We start from the raw sequence: 21,812 nt of genomic DNA, 5'->3' as shown, positions 1-21,812 counted from the left end.
GATAATTGTCTTTCTCTGCTTGACTTACTTCACTTAGCATTATCTCCTCCAGTGCCGTCCATGTTGCTGCAAATGTTGGGTAATAGTTCTTTCTGATGGCTGAGTAATATTCATTTGTATGNGGCTGAGTAATATTCATTTGTATGTATGGACCACGTCTTCTTAATCCAGTCATCTGTTGAAGGGCATCTCGGCTCCTTCCATGATTTAGCTATTGTGGACAATGCTGCTATGAACATTGGGGTGCATATGGCCCTTCTCTTCACTACGTCTGTATCTTTGAGGTAAATACCCAGTAGTGCAATGGCTGGATCATACGGTAGCTCAATTTTTAACTTTTTAAGGGACCTCCACACTGTTTTCCAGAGTGGCTGTACCAACTTGCATTCCCACCAACAGTGTAAGAGGGATCCCCTTTCTCCACATCCTCTCCAGCATTTGTTGGTTCATACCTGGTTCATAATGGGAACTCAGAGACAGTTGTAAAGTACAGTCTGATTTCACTTGGTTCTCTGGGACTTGGGATGTGTGTGTGCAGGGCAGGGTGTGTCCTCTGACGTTCTTCCTTCAATGGCTTCCATGTCCATTGTCTTTTGATCAGTCCTCTGGCCCTCCTCTGAGCTTCAGTATCCTCATCTGTAAAATGGGCACGTGCACATAAGAACAAACTCACTGGGTTGCTGAGATAACGAATAGGAAAGTGCTTCGTGGTCTCTAATGACCCACACAGCACCCACCCTGTGCCAATAAGTGCCTTTTGATTATGGACCCTTTTAATGCCCACTGTATCCCTGTTAGGTAATAGTGTGATTATCCCATTTTGTAGGTGAGGAGAGACAAAGGAACCTGACCTGTAGCTAAAGGGAACAGCAGGGTTTAACCCCAAGTAGGGCTCTTAGCCACCCTGATGCGTGCTAGGCTTCCCTATGACCTTCTTTAGCAGTGCTGCACTCAGAAGATCTCAGTGCTCTGAACAATCCCGGGGGATTGCTGCAGCCCCACCCACTAAGCTGTTCTTTTTCTTCTGCTTCTTGCAGATTGATGACACTGGCACATTCCAAGTCATAATGGTTCCATCCGGGACCGACTACGCGCCAGCGTTAGAGAGACTCCAGCGGTGCACTTTCTGCTATGGTGAGACCCACAGAGAGAATATAATTTGATCACGCCTGTTAAGCACACTGAGTCACTGTTGGCAGGACTGGCTGGACTTGGCAGCAGGGGTACAAGTGGCCTTGGGAAGATTTCCCTGGGGCTCTGGGATCACTTCCTCATACTGCATGGTCCACAGATGGAGCCCCCGCCAGCAGGGCTCCTCCCAGGTATCCTAGCAGGAGGATTGCATTCCAGGCCCTCCATCCTTCTGCAGCTTCCAGGAAACAGTAACAATTGTTAGAAAAATTCAGCCCATCTCGTTGCCAAGGTTTTCATGCCGTAAAGTATATTTATGTGTCTTCTAAATCTCAAATGTTCACAACCCCCCCCCAAGAAATGCTTTATAATACAAGTGGAAATTAGTAGAAACCCATGCATTTTTCATTGAAAGGAGGCGTCAGAAAGATTTGCCATGCTGGTTTGTCCGTGGCCATGTTTTATACACAATTTATAGGGCTAGCTAGAGAAGCAGCTGTGGGTGAGTATGCTGGTAATTTGAGTGTTCCAGTAATTATGAAGACAGTGGAAGCCACTGCAGTCACCAGTGGGTGTGATTTCTAACAGTTCTCAGACAATTCTTATGAGCCACGCACTGTTCTAATGGCTTTATGTAACACTGGTGGTGGTGTTGAAGCTAGCGTGCTTATTCTGTTCCAAGCACTCTTACTGTCTCATGCCATTTTTATAATCACCTTGAGACATTTGAACTATTACTAACTCCACTTGACAGATGACATAAAGGGGGCTTGGAGAGGTGAGATAATTTGGGAGATGGCACAGCCAGAGGAAACCCAAGAAGGCTGGCCTCACAACGCTGCGACTTACGCGTAACAGAGACCCTGTTATTCTCCCTGGCACTTGGTATTTGGTTTTCAAGAAAATGATTGTTTCCTCTCCTCCTCCATGTGTATCAGTGAGATGCTAATGCTTGCCATGTAAGTGACGTCACAGGGAGGTGGTAAGTCTGAGAAGTGGGATTGCTTCAGACACCCCTCTATTCTGTCTCCCCCGTGCTTCCCTCTACTCATTAGTCTCTCTCCTCCCTTCCCCTCTCCCCACCTTCCTTCTCCCTCCCTGCTCTGCCTCCCTCCCAACCCCGTCCCTCTCAGTGGCAAGGGGTTGTTTAGGCCCTGGTCGTCCTACTCAAGGCACCCAGCCCACCCTCAGCACGGCGTTCAGACACATCAGTTACACTCGTGTGCTGGTATGTTACAGTCAGAGTCAGAAGTTGTACGTGTGTGACTGGGGATAGACTTTGGCCCCGTTTCTTGGCTTGAATCCTTGTTTTGTCTCTGAGGCATATAAGGGAAGATATTTTGGCTGTTGTTTCCTGCAATTAAAAAACCTCACAAAATTGAGCAAATGGGCAGCCTGCTGTCTCTGATTTTAGAAACTGCCTAGCACACAGGTGACTGTTCTGTCATTCGACCGCTAAACGCGGTCGTAAAATTGTCCCGGATTTCAGTAAGGGAAACATAACTTCTGCAAAGCCACATCTTTATGGAGTCCATGAGCAAGTTTGAAGTTAGGAAGTTTGCTACATCCCCAAGGATCTGCATTCTGGTTTTTAACCTTTCATCTGACTGCTTTTATTCCTGCTCCAGGCGCATATCTAAGTACCAGCTGTCCACACGCTTGTCATTCCATTTCTCTTCTCTTTAGTTTTTGAAGAGGCATTCTCAGCCTCAACCAAATATTACTGAAAACCTCAAGATTGCAGAGGTTGGCCCTGGAAGGGTTCTCTGGGTGAATCTGACCCACCCACCTAACTGTGCAGAATTGAGGCCCAGTGGTGACTTGGGTAAGACCAGAGCCCAGGCATCCTAGCTTTTAGGCCAAGGACCCTACCCACTGCCATACCACATGGCCTTGTCTCTCACAATAAACCCTGACTTCATACGTAGAAACTTCTAGAAACACTTGCGTATTGTTTGGCAGAATGATTTTACCCTCTTACCATCAGTCTCTTCTGTAAAATTAGATTAGGTGACCCCTAAGATCTTTCCATTTCCAAATTTTTTTTTATTCCTCTGAATATTCATTGTGGTCAGATTCAATGGAATTCACTTTCTGTTTTATTACTACACATTATTTTGCTAAATGAGATATGCATATTTATTAAAATGACCCCTATTTTATGAAAGCCTGCTAATATGCAATATTTATATTCATGTATTTAACAATCATGTATTGAGGTTTCAATTAACAAGCACACTGGAGATACAAACATGAGCTATAGCTTTGTCCTTAGTGTCCACACCCAGATGGACATTGAGTTACAAACCTTTATTTAAATTGAAGTAAAAGAATTCATTGATTTTTTTCCACTCTTGTTAAGCATACTACGTTTCATAGAACAGTGTGAGCATAATGATAGGGACCATTGGTTTAACCTGTTTCCTGTCTATCTAGAGAGATCACTAGCTTTTGTCATGATAAGGTATACCCTAATACGAGATAAACTGTCCACTTCAATCTTTATAAACTGAAAATACAGCCAAGATTAAGCTTCTGTTGAAAGCAGCTTAATTTTTAAAAGTCAATTGCCTTAGTGAATGGAATTCAAGACACCAACTGGGTGTAAAATCTGTACATTTTAAATATAGACGCAAACTATGGACTAGGAAATCTGTTGTTGATTTCAAAGTCATTTAGTAATTATTTTAATATCAAAGATTATGCAGTTTCCAAATGTTAAAATATTTGGATGCTATCTTTTCTGTCCAGTCTGTTTTCGTAACCCTATGTGACTCTTGGTCTGCAGATGTCTGCAAGCCAGACGCTTTTTGCGATCAAGCCAAACCGCCCCCTGCACAGTCTTACATGGATGCTGCTTTCCTTCTGGACAGCTCCCGGCATGTGGGAAGTGCTGAATTTGAAGACATAAGACACTTTTTGGGAGCACTGTTAGATCACTTTGAGATCACCCCAGAGCCTGGGACCTCTGTCACCGGAGATCGGGTGGCCCTATTAAGCCATGCTCCCCCCAACTTCCTACCCAACACTCAGAAGAGTCCTGTTAGAACTGAGTTCAACCTCACCACCTACAACAGTAAACGCCTCATGAGGAGGCACCTGGAAAAATCAGTTCAACAACTAAATGGAGATGCTTTCATTGGTCATGCCTTACAGTGGACCCTGGACAATATCTTTTTAAATACTCCCAATATGAGAAGAAACAAAGTCATATTTGTGATTTCTGCTGGGGAAACCAGTCACTTGGACAAGGAGACCTTAAAGAAAGAATCCTTGAGAGCCAAATGTCAAGGTTATGCCCTATTTGTGTTTTCCCTTGGCCCTGCTTGGAATGACAAGGAACTAGAAGATCTAGCCAGCTACCCTTTGGATCACCACTTGGTCCAGCTTGGCCGAATTCATAAACCTGACCACAGATACAGTGTGAAGATTGTGAGAGCCTTTATAAACTCAATCAGGCGTAAGTCATAAAATCTGTTCTTTCTTACACGTTAAGAGTATATTTGGTATTCCCAAAAGAATGGTTGATGAACTGACATGGATTCTTGGAAATCTCTGTCTTCAAGGGCACTACAGGGTCAGAAAGGAAAATTTGTAATGATGGATGGTGGAGGGAGGAAAACTCTGATTCCTACATTTAATTTTCTGGCTCATCTTTTTTATGTCTCTGGTTCCTATGGAGAAACAATCATAACAAACAGCTGCTCACACATCTGTCTGCATAGAGCAATATAGTCTGGGGTTGTAAAGTCACAGCCTGGACCTTAGCTATCAAGTAGAAATCCTTGCCATGTAACATTAACACACTGCCCTTCGATGGAAAGCTTCATCAGTTAACACCCCCAAAAGAGAGAGCCAAAGGAAAATTCAGCAATTCTCGGCTTTGCTTTTTTACAAGTTTCAAAAGCAGAGTTCGAGGTATTAGGAGATACCATTTTACCTGTCAGAATGAAAGATACGTCCTTGCAAAATTTTCTCAGCCTTGTTAATGACTTTTTATGATGCCAGCAATTAGTGTAACTGGTGCTCCTAAAAAAGAAACATGGGCAGTATTTCTTGGAATAATTTTGCCTTGAAAGTATGCAATTCACTTTGCATGCAGTGGAATGGGTAAAAAGAAGCCACGTCCTACTATGGCTCTGGAGGCTGAGAAGTCGTCAGGTTTCTGAACATTTTCATGGTGAATGAGCCCTTAGAGTCCAGATAAGGAAAAGTGAATACACAAGCTGAAGAACACCCAGTGTAGCTTACGGGAGATTCTGCTCGTGTCTCAAACTTGTCACTGACGTTACACAGTGAGACCAGTTAAGGTTGCAGAGAAGCACTAGTCACTATAGGCGAGGTCTGAGGAGCCTTGGGAACTTGACGGTACTGAGGTCGTGTCCCCCATCCTGTCCTGCTCCAGATGTGAGTCTAGGACCTACATCAGCAGCATCTCCTGGGAGCTCGTGAAAAATGCAGAATTCCAGGCCCTACTCCAGACATTCTGAACCAGAACCTGCATTTTTATCAAATTGCCAGGTGATTCATATGCACATTACAGTTCGAGAAACACCGGAGCAACAGGCTCCTAGAATGAAATTTATGTGGATGTGTTTTGGAATAGGAAATCAGAGGAACTGGAAAAAAGAGGGGCAAAAAAAGGGGGCCAGGAATCATTCTGAAAAAAGCACTTACAAGGCATTTGTAAGGGTAAAACAAAATAACACATTAAAAGACTGAGAAACTTGTAAAGAAACACTCCTTATGAGGCAAAAAATATGAAGGAACATTTAAGATGGACTTTCCTTCCTCAGTCCCCCCAAATTCTTCATGGTGTCTCATGGTAATTAGTCAAACTGCATGATTAGGTAAAAATGACACCCCACTACCACCCAGGGAAAGGAAAAGAGATGTTTTAAGAATTACTTGGGGTAGATGGGACATATAGAAAGTGCTTTCAGAAAACCGTAACTGTGACACAATTATACATTACTTTTCTAGAGCTTAAGTATCAGAAATCTCCCATCTTTGAAATATAGCTGTAATAGTAGAAGTTGAAAAAGGCTTTAACATAATCCTATAGCAAGCCGCAGACTCATGCTCCTTCAACACCAACGCGTATGTATCAGGCACCTACACTGAGCCACTCACGGTTTAGGTGTGGGGCTATCTTTAAAAAAAAATTATTTATTTTAGAGGGCACAAGCTGTGGGGGAGGAACAGAGGGGGATAGTGGGGGGGGGGAAAGAATCTCAAGCAGACCGTGCCTAGCACAGGGTCCAACACAGGGCACAATCTCAGGACCCTGACGTCATGACCTGAGCCGAAACTTAAGAGTCGGATGCTTAACCGACTGAGCCACCCAGGCGCCCCGAGGTGTGGGGCTATCAAGGAGTGACCAAACGGACACCATCACCGCCCTCCTGGGGATTCTAGTGCAGCTCCCTCTCTGACTCTTATTTGACACCATGCTGTGACTGAGGTGGCCATCAAGCACAGTCCACATCAGAAAGAACACATTTTTTAAGAGAAACAAAACTGACAAACAGCCTGATGCTTAGAACTAGGACAGATAAAAAATCAAATGCACAACATCACAGTTTTGGACCATTCAGTCTAGAATCGCACAGTCCAGCCTGCAACAGCAGCTTTAGAGCTGGTGTATTTCACAACCCCGGGGCAAACTTGCTACTTAATGACCCTTGATCACCAAGGAAGAGATTTAATTGTGTTTACCAAGTCCGTTCAATGTAACACTTCAAGGAAATAAATAATACATTTTTTAAAGTTTCCCATAAAAAATGGCTTTTAAATGTTTCAGTTGTGTGGGAAGAGGCATGCTTTGTTATTATAAAAAATTAATATACTTCCAAATGAAGTGAGCCACTAATGAATTAAACCCAAGATGGCACTATTGTTACTGTTGTTAATGATACAGAAACCATAAAGGAAACATCCCTTTCCCTTTGCATTTTGATATTGCAAAGGAGCAAATAAAAAATAACTATTCTGAATAGTTCATGTCAATTAGAGGCCAGACTTTTAGGACTAGCTCATAATATCTCCTCTAACATTGCCAACTTTAGCAGCTAAAGGCATCTTATTGAAAAGTAAGTTGAATGCTCTGCCTATAAATTCAGCAGAGATGTATTTTCTAAACCCAGTTTTAGAGACTCCCCTGAGAAACCTGCTTTCATCTCCTATGGCCACCTTAGTTGGTATCTTCCTTTGATGAATATGGAAAACAGTGCAGTGATACTTTGCCTACAGAGCGGATTGCTGTAACGTTAATAGCCACGAGTAAGAGACTCACCAGACTTTTCTCTTCCTAGGTGCAATCAACAAATACCCACCAATAAACTTCAAGATGAAGTGCAGTAGACTCAGCTCTACAGATCTGAAGCAGCCCGCACGGCAGTGGCGAAGGTATTTGCGGCTTGAAAGAACTTGATAAATAATGTGCCCCCCTTTCTTCTCCTCATTCTCTATCATTTCTTCCTCCTTTTCTCCCTCTTCTCTTCAGACAAAATCTATTGTTACATGATATTATTAAAATATAATTTGAGGGAATCAAATTACCAGGCTAATCTGAAAAACCACCAGAGATTTTTAAAAGTGGAAAATCTAAATGTGGAAATTAAACAACCAATGGGCCACTTCAGTGGCAATGAGCATACTTAATGGCCAGCTGGTGGTTTCTAAATATCATTCCCCACTCAAAGGAACCAGGGTTTCTTGGAGAAAAAAGCGAACTCTAGACTGTAGCAGGCAAAGTACAATATGACTCTCAAATATTTGTTACGCCAGAAAGCAAAGAAGTAGTCAAAAACTAGCAGTATTGTGGCAAAAGGACAAAGGAACTATCTTGAAAAGATTCCCACTGGCCTGATTTTGGACAGTTTGACATCAGAAAGAATGATGATAATGGATATTACAGAATGAATTTTTAAAATCCACAAGTCTATATAGAGATCCGAAAAGGGAGGGGGGTAGTAAAAGTTCTTCTTTTATACAAGTATGCTAGCTAATAAATGTAGAGGAAAATGGTGGCACCTGGGTGGTGCAGTCGGTTGTGTCCAACTCTTGGTTTTGGCTCAGGTCATGATCTCAGAGTTGTGAGATCGAGCCCCGCGTCGGGCTCTGTGCTCAGGGCAGAGCCTGCTTGGGACTCTGTCTCCCCCTCCCTCTGCTCTTCCTGCTCATGCACATTCTCTCTCTCTCATGAATAAATTTATCTCCTTTAAATATCACCAATTTGAAGTCTCTAGTGTAATAACGGAGTCAGGCAAGAATTAAGGAATGCTAAGACCACTGGTTGACAGGTTGTTTGGGGACAGGCTATTTCACAGTCTCCCAGACCATCCACATATCACTAACTTATACAAAGAACGGAAATGTGCACGTACATGGCAAGATCTGGCACTTCCCACTGTGACCGAGAATTGACGTTATGTGCTTTCTAAGGTGATGCACTTCCCACTGTGACCGAGAATTGACGTTATGTGCTTTCTAAGGTGATGCAGGGGAAGGTACATCACCTATGTGAGGTTCTTGCAAGGAATGTTTGACCCACGAGGAAACCATGAGACAATTCCAGAATGTGGAGTTTTCTTCAGAACAGCTGACCTGGTCAGAGGTTTCAGTGTCATGAGCAGCAAGGGCTTGTGGGGTACTAGTCTAAAATGGGAGAGACCCAGGAGCCATAACCATCCAATGTAATGGTATGAATCTTGACTGGATCCCAGGTCAGGAAAAAAGCTTATATAAATGACATCTGGTGGACAACTGGGGAAATTTGAGTATGAACAATATGTCAGATGGTATTATTCATGTGGATTTCCTTATGTGTAGTAATAGTATCATGTTCATATGACAGAATGTTTTTGTTCTTGAGATAAACATATCGAAGTATTTAAAAGTAACATGTAGCCTATTTTCAGGTAGTTTTCCTAATAGGAAATAGGATGGGGTTTTTGTGTGTGTGTGTGTGTGTGTGTGTGTGTGTGTGTACGTGCATATGTGAGCATGTATGCTTATATCCATGTGTGGATACACACACAGTAACAAGATGGTAACATATGGAGAACCAAGTAGGTGAAAAGTATACAGGTATTTATTCATGGTTCTGTTCTTTACAATATTCTGTGAATTAAAAAAAAACTTGAAAATTCAGTGGATGATTTAAACAGAATAATAGGAACATCTAAAGAGAAACATAATGAACTGGGAAATAAAGCTGAAGAAATCACTCAGAATGCAGAGAAGATAAATGTAAGAAGTTTAGAGACACAACAGAATGGAAAGATCTATATCAAATTGGAATTCTTGAAATCATAAGTGAGATAATATTCAAATACATCAAGAGATGATCATTTTCGAGAACTTATGAAAAAGATGAATTAAAAGATGAAGAGAAGATCAGGTACGACCGGCAGGATAAATACAAAGAAAGCAGCAGTTAGGGCGTAGGGGAATGCAGACGCCAACCCGAAGAGGAAAGCAGCCTGAAAAAGAAATTATTTACAAAGAAGCTATAATTAGGCTGGCAGCTGGATTATCAGTAGCGATAGTGGAAGCCAGAAAACTGTTAAGAACTTTTAAAGTAATGGAAGAACATTTTTATCAACGCAGAAAAACCAACTTTAAAAAATAATGGTGAAGCAAAGATAACGAGGATAAAAAAAAAAACACACCAGTTCACCACAAAGACCTTTGCTAAAGGAACTTCTAAAGTACGTACTTCAAGGAAAATAAAAATGACCGCGGAAGGAAGGGCTGAGATGCAACACTAATAAATGACCAAATTTGACACTATTTAGGAAAATCTAAATGTTAGATTTTTAAGCAATAGTAATATCTAATTGGTAGGATTACAAAAACCTTTGTTAACAAAGGTATGAAAATAAAATATTTGTTGGCACCTGGTGGTTTAACAGAAAAAAAACAGTTGTACTTAGATTATACATATTAAGAAATATTATTTAAACTTGAGAAAATATATTGGACAATAAAATAATCTTTTGTTATTTAAAAAAATGAAGTTGAGCCTTAAGGGTAAAAATGGTGTTACTGAAAAACGGGTCAATAATAATAATATATGTCATGGGAAGGTAAATGGAGTTAAGGGCTCTAGGAACTTGAATGGTTTGGACTGGCAGTTAGGCTACTGAAAAACTTCAGACTCTCTTAAAAATGCATTAGAAATTGTGATGGCACCTGTGGGGGGAAAAATGGAAAGTAACTAACTACCAAAAATGTACTGCAAGAAAATGGAATAAAAACAAACAACATAAATGTTGTTTTAAATAAAAAAGCAAGGTGGGGGGCGGAGAGGACAAGTAGAAGGCACAAAGTAAAAGAGCAGAATCAAATCCATTTAAATATATCAGGAGTCATAATAAACATAGACTAAACATGCCAGTTACAGAGATGATGGACTTAAACAAAATCCAGCTATAACTTGCTTTCAATTATAGAGACACAGCCACAAAATAAGGACATGGAAAAGCTGGAAATAAAATTAAGGAAAAAATATACAAGGCAAATTTTTTAAAAAAAAATCTAGAAACTTAATATATACTGCTATATGCAGAAGATGATATATACAAACATACCAGTAACCAGAAAAATAAAGCTAGAATATAACATATTAATATCAGGTAAAATATTCTCTTTAACAAAACCATATTGGGATAAAAAGCCACTACATGATGACAAAGTGTTCAATTCATGAAGAAGATATAATTCGAAATTTCTAAAAAGGTAATAAAATAATCTTAAAATATACAAAGTAGAAATTGAAAAACTACAAGGAGAAATTGCCATTGAACTAACATTAGAATTGGAGGTTTCGGTACACCAGTTTGAATACTGATCAGTCAAAAAGACAAAAATGAGTAAAGATTAAATTAAAGATTTCATCATAAATAACAAACTTGATTTAGTAGGTTCATTTAGAACCTTGCATAGAAAAATGAGACTTTCTTCTGAAGAACACATGTAATATTAACAACTAGTTGAATCAAGGAGGAGAGTTCACCAGGCGTTCATTGTGCAGTTTTTAACTTACCAAGCAGGTGTCAACAAAGCTCTAAGAATTAGCGTCGTACAATCCAAATTGATTGGAATTCAATTAAGTTAGAAATTAATAAAAATGTTTTTAAAATCCATACATTTTTAAATTAAAATCACATTCCTAAATAACGAAGGCAAAAAATTATAATGAAAACTTTACAATACTTAGAACTGTATAATGATCAAGATGTTATGTGTCAAAATTTGTGGGATATGTCAGAAGTCATAATTTAGGAAAGTTTATAGTCTTAATTCTTGTGTTAGGGAAAACTTAAAAACTCTAAAAGCTAATGAGCTAAACATTGCTCTTGAGATGTTATAGAAGAAGAAAATATATGTATACCCAAAGAAAGGAATCAGAGTAGAACTTAATATTTGCGTATAACACCCAGTGTTACGCAACTAATGAATCATCGAATCAGAAACCAGGGATGTACTTACTGTATGGTGACTAACATCATATGATAAAAAAAACATAAAAAAAAAAGAATATTTTTTAATTAGGATATTTTTAAGAGTATCAACAAAGGCAAAAGTTCTTTTAAAACTTAATAATGTACATATATATTTTTTGCATGTATGAACATTACTTACATTTTTTAAATTTTTTAAATTTTTATTTTTAAAAGATTTTATTTATTTGACAGACAGCGAGAGAGGGAACACAATTGGGGGGAGTGGGAGAGGAAGAAGCAGGCTTCCAGCAGAGGAGCCTGATGTGGGGCTCGATCCCAGAACGCCAGGATCACACCCTGAGCTGAAGGCAGACGCTTAATGACTGAGCCACCCAGGAGCCCCTACATTTTTTCAGAATTAGAGATAATTGTAGTTAGGAGAGTGTTTCAGTGAAAAATCAGGTTGTACTACCACACACACATGCACACCCCACATCTGAGTAAAATCAAATGTGTACCAGCCTCTGTGAATCGCACTTAGTAGGCAAATGCCTTGGATAGTGTGTGCCTACTTTTAGTGTGCAGTGTCTGCATTTCTCTGTGGTCATCAAGGCCAGAGAGGCACTCTCAGTCCAGATGCCCCCGCTCCAGAAGCTCTGAGAAGCCTCTGCCTCAAATCTCACCTTGCTGGGAAGCAGGGAACTGTCCAGCAGCAAATGCTTCCTGAACTCAGGCCTCAAACAAGCCTGCGTGGTGGGTCCACAAAGAGCAGGGCTCCCCCTGCTGCAGGTGTCTGGCAGCATGGAAAGGAGCTTCCCATTTCCATGTGCACTGGGCTCCACATATCATGTAGTTGGCCATAACTGCGGTAGGCAGATACTGAAGCCAGCCTATACAAATTAAAAGGAATTTTTGGAAACTATTCCTACCATGCATTTTGTTTAAAGATCAACGTGAGTGGAGGGGATTCACAGTATTTTTCGACAGGATGTTTTTTCCCCTTTTTCACATTGCCCAGCTCTCCTGGAGGCTCAGCTTCTCATCTGTATCTGAAATAGGGAAATGACAGGCAATGTCTGGGCCATCAGGAATTGAGACATGAAATCCATACCACTGCTGGTGAACTCCCTGATGGTGCCTTAGCCTAGGACACCCCAGGCCTTCTCTAAGTGACCAAAGACCATAATAAAAGGTAAGCCACACAGCTGCTTCCGAAACTCCCTGCCTGAGCCTTTCAAGAGAAGTGAGGCAGAATTGAGCACATAATTGAGGGAGCTGAGAATGCCTGCTAGGCAAGATGCCTGGCCATAAAGATGACTTGCCAAGTCTCAAAATAACTTGCATAAGAATTAGATCATTCCACTGTGAGATTTTGAGAAATACAGGTAGAAGCTGGTTCTTATCAGATGGAAAAGAAAGGACCTGAACACAAGCAACCAAGGAGACAGATGGCCAGTAAGGGTGAGACTGTAGGGCAGCCTCTTTGTAAGTGCTTAGATCCGCTCAGATACAGTAGAAGACAGAAAGCCACCTGCTTATTGCTTCATCCGGTCAGGGAAGCTCTTGTGCCAGACTTGAAAGCGCTGACAGACCACAGCCAGAACAATCAAATTGTAAAAAATGGACACAGTCACCAATGCCCTATGAATAATACATCTGTTGTAATTCTACCTTCCAAAGTAGGTTTTCTAGACACACAAAATGCAAATTAAAAAGGATTCTCGAAATAGAAGCAATCTTGTCTGCATTTTCTACTCCAGTGTATCCGGTCAACTAGTAAATGCAGCACAATTGACTCCTGATTATCTGGATAGATGGAGGAATCTATGATCACAGAGAACTGAAATCTACAAAGAGTCCCACCCACCTTATTTTGTCTAGCCGCCATATCTTTTCCACCAGCTTTACTGGAGTTGAGCACAAAATATGAAATGATCAGCTGTTATTTCATTCCTGTTTCTTTATCTTGACTACCTATTGTTGGAGTTACCAATAAGTAAAGAAATAACTCAACAATATGGAACAAAAGGAAAAACAAATTCTATATAGTTCCCAAACAGTGTAACCCGATGATTCTTACCAAATGCTTATCAAATACAAGCTCCTGTGTACAACAGTGAAAAAAAAGTTCAGAGATACAGTGTTTATCATGTTCTATCCTTTTGAGAATAAAAGTATTTGAGGGGGGAAAAAAAGGTGTCATACTATAGAAGCACTTAGCATTTTAACAGCTTTTTCTTAACAAAGAGTAGGGGGTAAATAACAAAGATAACTTAGCATAAAAAGGATCCAGTGGAAAGGGGGAAGTGGAGAAGGGGAGGGGAGACCAGTATAGATAAACCCAAGACATGAAAATGGTGTGATCCAGACTCAAAAGAACACATTCTCCATGACTGGTGGAGCTATGTTCTGTGCATATAAACAATTATGACTTTGGAGAATTTCAGCTCCTAATATTTCTGGAAATAAGAAAGAAGAGCAAAAATGGGAGGTGTGAGAAATTATATTTGCACTGAAATTCAGCTTTCTCGGTAACTGGGAGAAGTATGTTGATCAACTTGGTGTGTTCCAGATAGCACTGGTGGAAGTGAATGGGAGATATACTTTGGGATTTGAGTTTCAGAAGCCTAGACATATAGTATATAATGGCATGGTTCTTTGCTGATTTGATGTCTCCTTTGCTTCTGGCTCTCATTATAGAGGCAAGAGGCGTACGTGGAGTGTGTGTGTGGGCACATAGGCATGCATGTCATATGTATGTGAGAGAAAGAAGTGAACTAATTTTAAATTCTTTATCTTTCACTTACTCATTTTCTAAATATTTTGGTTTTCATGAGAGATCAGATTTAAAGCTGGTGAAAGCGGAAAAATCCAAATAGGAAGAAATGGATTGTAGTGAATACTGGCACTGTTTTCCTGATGTCAGTGTTTTGGAGTTCTCTTGACTCTTCCCTTGACCACAATTCAGCAAATGTTAATGACAAACCTTTTCTTCTTAAGTCACCAGGCTCTCACACATTCATTCTAAAAATATTCACAAAGAGCTTATGGGCCAATCTCCTCATACCTTCTAAACTTTCTAACCTGCCCCAGGCCATCTGCTTTCCTGTGGTTCTGCAACCATATCCAGGTGCTCCTGATAGCATGACCTTCTTCATTGCACTTTCTTATTCTAAATATCTTGATAGTTGGGGCTCAGTCAGTAAAGCGGCTGCCTTTGGCCTGCTCAGTGGGGAGTCTTCCTCTCCCCCTGCCCTTCCCCCGACCCTGCTTGTGCTCTCACGCATTCTCTCTCTCAAATATATAAAACCTTTTTTAAAAATAAATAAGTATCTTGATAGTTTTCCATCGTGTCCCAAATAAAAAACAAGTCCAATGGAAGTAACACCAAACTCTTAATATCAGAGGGTTGTGGGTTACAGTCTCAGTTCTGTCCCTGATATTCACCTCTACATGCAGTCAGTTTCCTCATCTGTAACCAACAGAGCACCACAGTAATTAGTCTAGGGGATTTCAAATGTTGCTCACAACATAGGTTGTTTTTATTCCCATTTTACACCTGAAGACATAAAGATCACTCTAGTTAGGTGATTTGCTCAGAGCTGCTCAGCCAGTAAGTAGAGCAGCTGGAATATAATGTTTATAGACCTAAAGCTCTTTCTACCACCTCCCTGTAAAATAAGATTGTCTGAAATGGCTCCCTTCCTGCACTAACATAGTAACCACTAGCTTTCAATTAAATGAAATTATAAATTCAGTTCCTCAGTCACACTAAACATATTTCAAGTGCTCAATAGATATAAGTGGCTAGTGGCTGCCATACTGGCCAGTGATTACAGGACATTTCCACTGGCACAGTTTTATTGGATAGGTTAGAACTTCCAGTCAGTACCTGGCTTCTATGATTCCTTGACCTGTCAGTCTAGCAACCTCGCCTTCCAGAGTCTGACCCCAGCTGTGCTTTCATGTTGAGTTATTCATGACCTCAAACTCTTTATGTGCTTGCCAGACTGGGCATTATTTCTCTGTCCCCCACTGTATATAATATAGTGCCTTCCATAGAGCATCAACATTTGGATGGACAGATGGAAGGAAGGAAGAATGGATGGGTGGGAGGGGAAGAGGGAAGATGGAGTGGCATCCATCCATGTTTTCATTAGATAAATGTTTTGAGTATCTATCATATGCTCTTCTAAAGTTCCTGGGATTGCTATGATTACCAGACATGGTCTTGTGAAATTTTCTGTCTGGGAGGATAGAATAGGGAACAGATCACAAAGAAGTTTACAAGTAAATATTCAGACAGTGATATGTCACAAAAAGAAAAAAAAAATGGGCATATTGTGCTGAGCAACCAGGATACTGTAGACTGGAAAACCCATAGATGCAGCAGTCTCTAATGAGGTGTAGTACTTGACCTCCGACCTTAGCAATCAGAAGGAGCCAGCCATATGACGTTCCGGGTGGAACATGTTCCATGAAGAAGGAATTTGCTGTTGAAATGATTTTGCGTATTTTGACAAGATGTCTTACATCTCAGTCTCAGCTTCTGATGTATCTGCCCAGTGTAAATCTCCAGTTTAACAGTCTTAGTAAAATTACCCTGAAGGAAGGATGCAACAGGAATGGGGACAATACTAGGAAGACAGAATTAATATAGTCTATTAAAGTTGAAATGCCATTTATCCTCTGACGTTTCCTCTTTTGTTATACAGCTTTGTTCCTGGACCACATAAAACTGCCCTCAAAGAAGATGCATTACAGAAGGCAAAGTTCTTTCAAGATAAAAAATATCTTTCAAGAGTAGCAAGAGGCAGCAGAGATGATACTATTCGAAATCTTACCAGAAACACATTCCATGCCTTTAAAAATGGAAAAAAGGTGATAAAAACTGCTCCAAACCAACATGACAAAGGAAGTGCTTGAAGAAGTTTGTCTTAGGAAGCATGGTAAGACTCTGGATTTAAGTAACTAAATTCATTGCCATAACAATGGGCGACTTTTATTTGGATATCCACCTACATCTAGACATCCACTCTGGAGAGCTGGACAAAACACAGGGTGTAGATTATCAGGCAATTTGACCCCTTGCACTCACTGGTATTGAGATTGATCATGTCCATTTCTTTGAGCACTCCTCATAATTCCAGCACTCTGATAGTTCAAGAACTATTATCATTAAGAGATGGAAGAATGAAAGAAGGGTTCTGAAAAGTCCAATGGAGATGTAATCTGAAGGTAAACTTTAAATAGTATACACATGAGCCAATGTTAATTCTTTTGATTGTAGCTCTCCGTCCAGCCTAAACTTTCTGCAAGCCAAGCTTTCGTTCTCTATTTAGTACTGTTTAATGCTCATCTGTTTAACCAAAGCTTAATGTTTTGAAAGACCCCAACATTTACATTTGCAAATTGATGCTTATATGTCATAACCTTGATAATTTGGCTTTCCGTGATACCATTTAAACACATTACTGTCTCTGTGTGGAGTGGCCAGCTTTCTGATAGGCTTGTGCTGGAAGGTTTCCTTCCACTTTCTGTGGTTGTTTGCTTGGACAGGTAAGAAGCAGAGAATTTTTTCTGCTCCAACTTCTCCTTAACTCAATGAGAAACTTGTTAATTCCCCCAAAACATAAGTAATTGCTTTTGAGCTAGAAGTTCCCTCATTATATAGAGCCTCCTGCCTGGCCATTTTGATGGACTCTTTACCATTATTGTTACATGTATTATTTTTTACTAATCCATATATTCTTTAGACAAAGGAGAGTAAAGACAACTGGTCATGGGGGAAGCTGAGTTACTTTTACCCAACATGTAGCTATTTAGTCAACAGTGAACAGTACCCAACAGGACTAACCAAGATCTAAATAGAGTCTTAAATGCATATTGATTTTGGAAAAATAAGGTGGTTAATCCACTTGGGGTTGCAGAGATGTACAGAGATGCACAGAGATCAGAGCAGTTAAAGCACGAAAGGTCTTCCAAATGCCTAGCCTCCAAGAGCATTCTGACAGCTTGCTCCCCCCTCAGCCCCATCCAGATCACATAACTAATTCTTAATCTTATGATGGGCTAATATTTTCAACAACTAAAGACCAAATTAGCATTATGTAATTTAGACACGATGTTTGGACCTTACCTCAAATTCTCAGAGCTGGCTCCAGAGTTGGTAGCAGTGGCTCTGCCTGCAGAACATCACTCTCTTCAGGGAGGGAGACCCTGCTTGGATGCATGGGGCAGACAGTTACTGGCACCTAAGACCAGGAGGGGATATTCTTTTCTTTCTCTTTATAAAAGCTATTAAAGAAAGGCCATTTCCACTGTGTTTTAAAACCACTTTTGCCATCCTTACTCAGGCACCTCCATAGAGTTAGCTCCCAATGTCTTCAGAGGGGCTAGGAGTTAAAATGTCATCTTCATACTCAGGAAACAGAGAATAGAGCACATCAGGTTTCTTCATATCCTAAGCAGTGCTTAGGGGTTCAGGAAAAATTTGTTTCAAGTAGAGGAAATTGATGAACAATATTCAAGAGGTATTTTAATAAAAGGGATTTTTCTGGTTAACTTGGGATTAAGCAGAAACTCTTCCTATTTACTGCTAGAAATACTTTAAAATGTATTTATTTTTCCTGCATTGATAAGTACATCAAAAATTTTTGCCCTTGGTAACTGAGATTATTTTAGCATTTTGGGTCTTTTTAATCCTTAACAGATGAAGGGCCTGAAACATACTGTAAATATTAAGTTCCTTTTTTAAAATCCCTAATATTAGCATTTCCCATGATTTACCTCTTTCTCCTAAAGGGGAAAAGCAGAAAAAATTTGAATGTAAGTTAAATAAACCCCTACTTAAACCAAGAATAGCACAAATAGGCAGGGGTACTTCCCGGTTTAAACATGTAAATTAGTAGACTATAAAGGAAATGCCTCCTATTATCTCTGCACTAAGCTATGCGTCAAAAGTGTTTAAAACAGTCAAAAAAAAAAAAAAGATGCAACTCAACATGGCCTTAGATACTAAGTAACAATTCAACCAAATGAAGGGGAAGTTTAAGTGGGAAGAAGAATGGATGGCAGGAAGATAAGGGAAAAAAGGATTACATTTCCACCTGCCCATTCCATTTTCCCCTCAGCATGTTTGTCAGTGATGTGACTATGCTAACGGCTCCAGGTTTGAAGCTCTTTCTCAGTCCAGGAGTTTGACCTCCAACTTCTGCAGACACGAAATCTGACTTAGTAGCTAGAGGCTCTGGATATATGGTCTTAACAGACAAGACGGGAAGCAGAGGTAATGTAACATGACAAAGTCAAATTTGCGAATAGCTGTCTAGCCTTGTCAGGGTCCAGACTCTGAACTCGGACCTTTGTGAATACAGGGTTCTCTGATGAGTTTAGACAGGTAAACACAAAACTAAGTGCATGGAATCGTGAAGCCAGACCCATGCACTGCAAACTGTCATGTACCATAACTGAATCCTATAATTACAGAAAATGAAATTTTTTGAGTATTTAAGTACTGTTTTCCCCAGAGTCAGATTATCTTCTTAACTTTTTGGTTTACAGACTCATGTAACTAATTTAAAAATGAAATATTTTAAACAAACATTATAAATCCTTCAGCAAATGGATGACAAATGTGAAAAGATAATTAGGTTCATATACAAATAATAACTGATAAGCTTGAAGGGTTTATTTTTGTGGAAAAGGCCAATTTTGGTCTTTAAAAGTACAGATGTTTGGCATGTTTTTAACAGCTTAGTCCTTTTCTTTTTTTGTCATGCATTTAATAAATATCTGACACTGGATAAAAGCAAGCTAATGGGCCAAGTTTCAGAATTTATACTAGAGCCTATAAAAAATAGTAATGATGGCCAAGAAGAGACATTTTTCGAGGGTCGATACACAGATCAGTTCTGTTAAGGCAGACTGTAAAATAGGAAGAAAGGTACAGTAAAGCAGGAAGAACAAAAAATACTGAGTCAGAAATGCGGGCATAAGGCCTACTTCTGTCACTGATTCTTTGTGACACTGAGTCCATTTCTTAACAAATGTTTATTATTCTGAAGTTTACTGTTTAAAACACCAACAAAAAAAAACCCTTAAGATGCTTGAATACAGTTTATTGGCTGGTTTGAATAGCACTTTTAATAGCAAAAATGTGTTTTTACATTATAATAGCTTACAACGATCTTTCAATACAAAGTAAACTTATGTTAAGTCTTAGCATTTTAAATTCCTCACCTCTGTGACCTATACAATAAAAAATCCCACATACTGTTGTTTTAGCTGATTCCTGCAGAGATATGCATGAATATACTAGATAAGTGCAACTTCCTTAACCACCTTGGATGGGATCTGTTTAATCATGAAATGGTAATATACAGACATAATTTTGAAAAGGAAATGAATCTCACTTCTGTCCTCTAAAAATACCTTTGCTCTCAAGTTACAGTATACTTATAACTTTATTACAAATTCTACAAACCAGTAGGTTTTCATTTCCACACCTTAACAATCCCATCTCTAGATGCAGTTACAATGAAGCCCTGTGTTGTCTGGAATGTGGCCACATCTGTGATGATGTCGTGGTGTCCCACAGGCAGAGATTCTGGGCCCCTCCGAGGGGTGTCATCACTCGGTCCTACCTTCTGCTTATTCTGGATCTCCTGTTTCATGGTTAAAAGTCAGGGAGGAAGCCAGAAGTTAGAAGCCTGTACCACACTGTACCTCTTATCAATATTGTAGCTTCTGGGACAGGTTGTTGTCATTAAGCTAAAACTTCCTGTGAGGTAGTCACCCTTTCACAAATACACTGAGTAAAAAGAGTCCAAAATGATGATATTGTTTTCCACGAGTAGCCACTTATGAATATGTATAGATTATTGGCCTGTTTATAAATTTTTCATATTACTTTTTGTCACCATCAAAAGAAAAGAGGGAAAGCCTATAGTAAAGGGGTATAAATGACGAGAATAAGGAAGCTTTCATTCATTTACTGAGCACCTTCTAGGACCCAGGCACTTTCAGACTCATTATCTCACTGGATGTCTTTGCCCAACTCAAGAACACAAGCTTTGGAGTTCCAAAGCCAGGTCTGAATCCCAGCTTTGCTGCCTAATAATTCCTGGATGATCTCAGACAAGTTACTTCATGGTGCTTAACTTTCTTATTTGTAGAAGGAAAGTAGTAAAGGTACTTTCTTATAAATTGTTGTGAGGACTAAGCACGTGTACAAAGTGCTTACTTCAAACTATGTACTTATGTGTGTGCCTTTAATATGTTTATTACACCTTAATAAGAGAAAATAAACCTATTTCTTAAATACGCCACTCTTGGCCAAAGTCATTTTTGTGCCTACAGAAGTTGAAAGAAAACAAGACTGCTTGTACCTGGACCACTTCAGTGCCTTCAATTATTTTCCTATAGTAGGACACAGACGAAGAACTAGCACTTCCTGCAACAACATAGGACCTCTCTGGGTAAGCCAAATCCCAAAACCTAGGGAAGAGGAAACGAATGCTGATTATCTCTGGAGAAGGGGAGGAACTAATGATCATTACTTACATTCATTAATATATAACTTATTTTCTTTTGCACTAGGAAAAGAGAGTTTTCCTAGAATAGCATAAAATTAGGGACAAATGAAGTATTAACAGCTATTCCTGCAAGATGTGGAGGATTTTAAACATTACAACATTGATAGCACCCTAGTATTAACCAGACTATCCATCCACATACTATCCTTATTATCTTTCTCCTTTTAAGTGTTACACAGTAAGTATCCTTTATCAGATATTGTACCTTATTTTCATATCTGAGCCAGCTGTTAGCAGGATAGGATTTCCATCCGCAGGACTACAGTAGATACCATGGACACTGTGAGGAGAGGGCTTTAAAAAGAAAGAAATAAGAATCAAATCAAAGATACCAGTGTATTCCCTAAGTGGTGCCATTTCTAGAAACAAGTCAACTGGCAGTAGCTTTCCAGGCACCTGATGAACTGAGGAAATGAGAGACCATTTAGGTATACCTTCTATACGTCTTTCCTTGGGACCTTAAAATGCATTTGCTTTGTATCATTCCCAATAAAGAGGCAAAACGTCTTTAGCCTCTTAACATTCTCTATTTAGGAGGACTCCAACTAAAGGAGAAAAAACCTCTTTCCTACCTTTTGCCCCAATGAAGCACCCAGGGTGGCAATCTGAAAAAAGTGTAGGTAAGAGGGTCACG

The 21,812-nt window shown here is 39.8% G+C and overlaps 2 protein-coding genes across 4 annotated transcripts in view; one reads left to right on the top strand and one right to left on the bottom strand.

Moving 5' to 3' along the window:
- COL6A6 (collagen type VI alpha 6 chain) overlaps positions 1-17,717 on the top strand; it is a 105,993-nt gene extending 88,276 nt beyond the window's left edge. Inside the window, 4 exon segments of the mRNA XM_034661824.1 lie at positions 1,038-1,134; positions 3,920-4,591; positions 7,446-7,539; positions 16,298-17,717. Of these exon segments, the coding sequence (XP_034517715.1) occupies positions 1,038-1,134; positions 3,920-4,591; positions 7,446-7,539; positions 16,298-16,508 (1,074 nt within the window). The 3' untranslated portion in view covers positions 16,509-17,717.
- A 1,970-nt stretch (positions 17,718-19,687) lies between these two features.
- Positions 19,688-21,812, bottom strand: part of PIK3R4 (phosphoinositide-3-kinase regulatory subunit 4) — a 74,175-nt gene continuing 72,050 nt past the window's right edge. For all 3 annotated transcript variants that reach the window (XM_011235410.3, XM_019808464.2, XM_019808465.2), the window contains 3 exons: positions 21,384-21,472; positions 20,972-21,080; positions 19,688-20,248 (listed from right to left, as the gene is read on the bottom strand). In XM_011235410.3, coding sequence (XP_011233712.1) covers positions 20,078-20,248; positions 20,972-21,080; positions 21,384-21,472 — 369 coding nt within the window. In that variant the 3' untranslated portion in view covers positions 19,688-20,077. The remainder of the gene's footprint in view (positions 20,249-20,971; positions 21,081-21,383; positions 21,473-21,812) is intronic.

Source organism: Ailuropoda melanoleuca, chromosome 6 (assembly GCF_002007445.2).
Source record: "Ailuropoda melanoleuca isolate Jingjing chromosome 6, ASM200744v2, whole genome shotgun sequence".
In the NCBI taxonomy this organism is placed as follows: Eukaryota; Metazoa; Chordata; class Mammalia; order Carnivora; family Ursidae; genus Ailuropoda; species Ailuropoda melanoleuca.
Note: the sequence above shows the minus strand (reverse complement) of the source record. Positions and strands in the feature narration are given on the sequence as shown.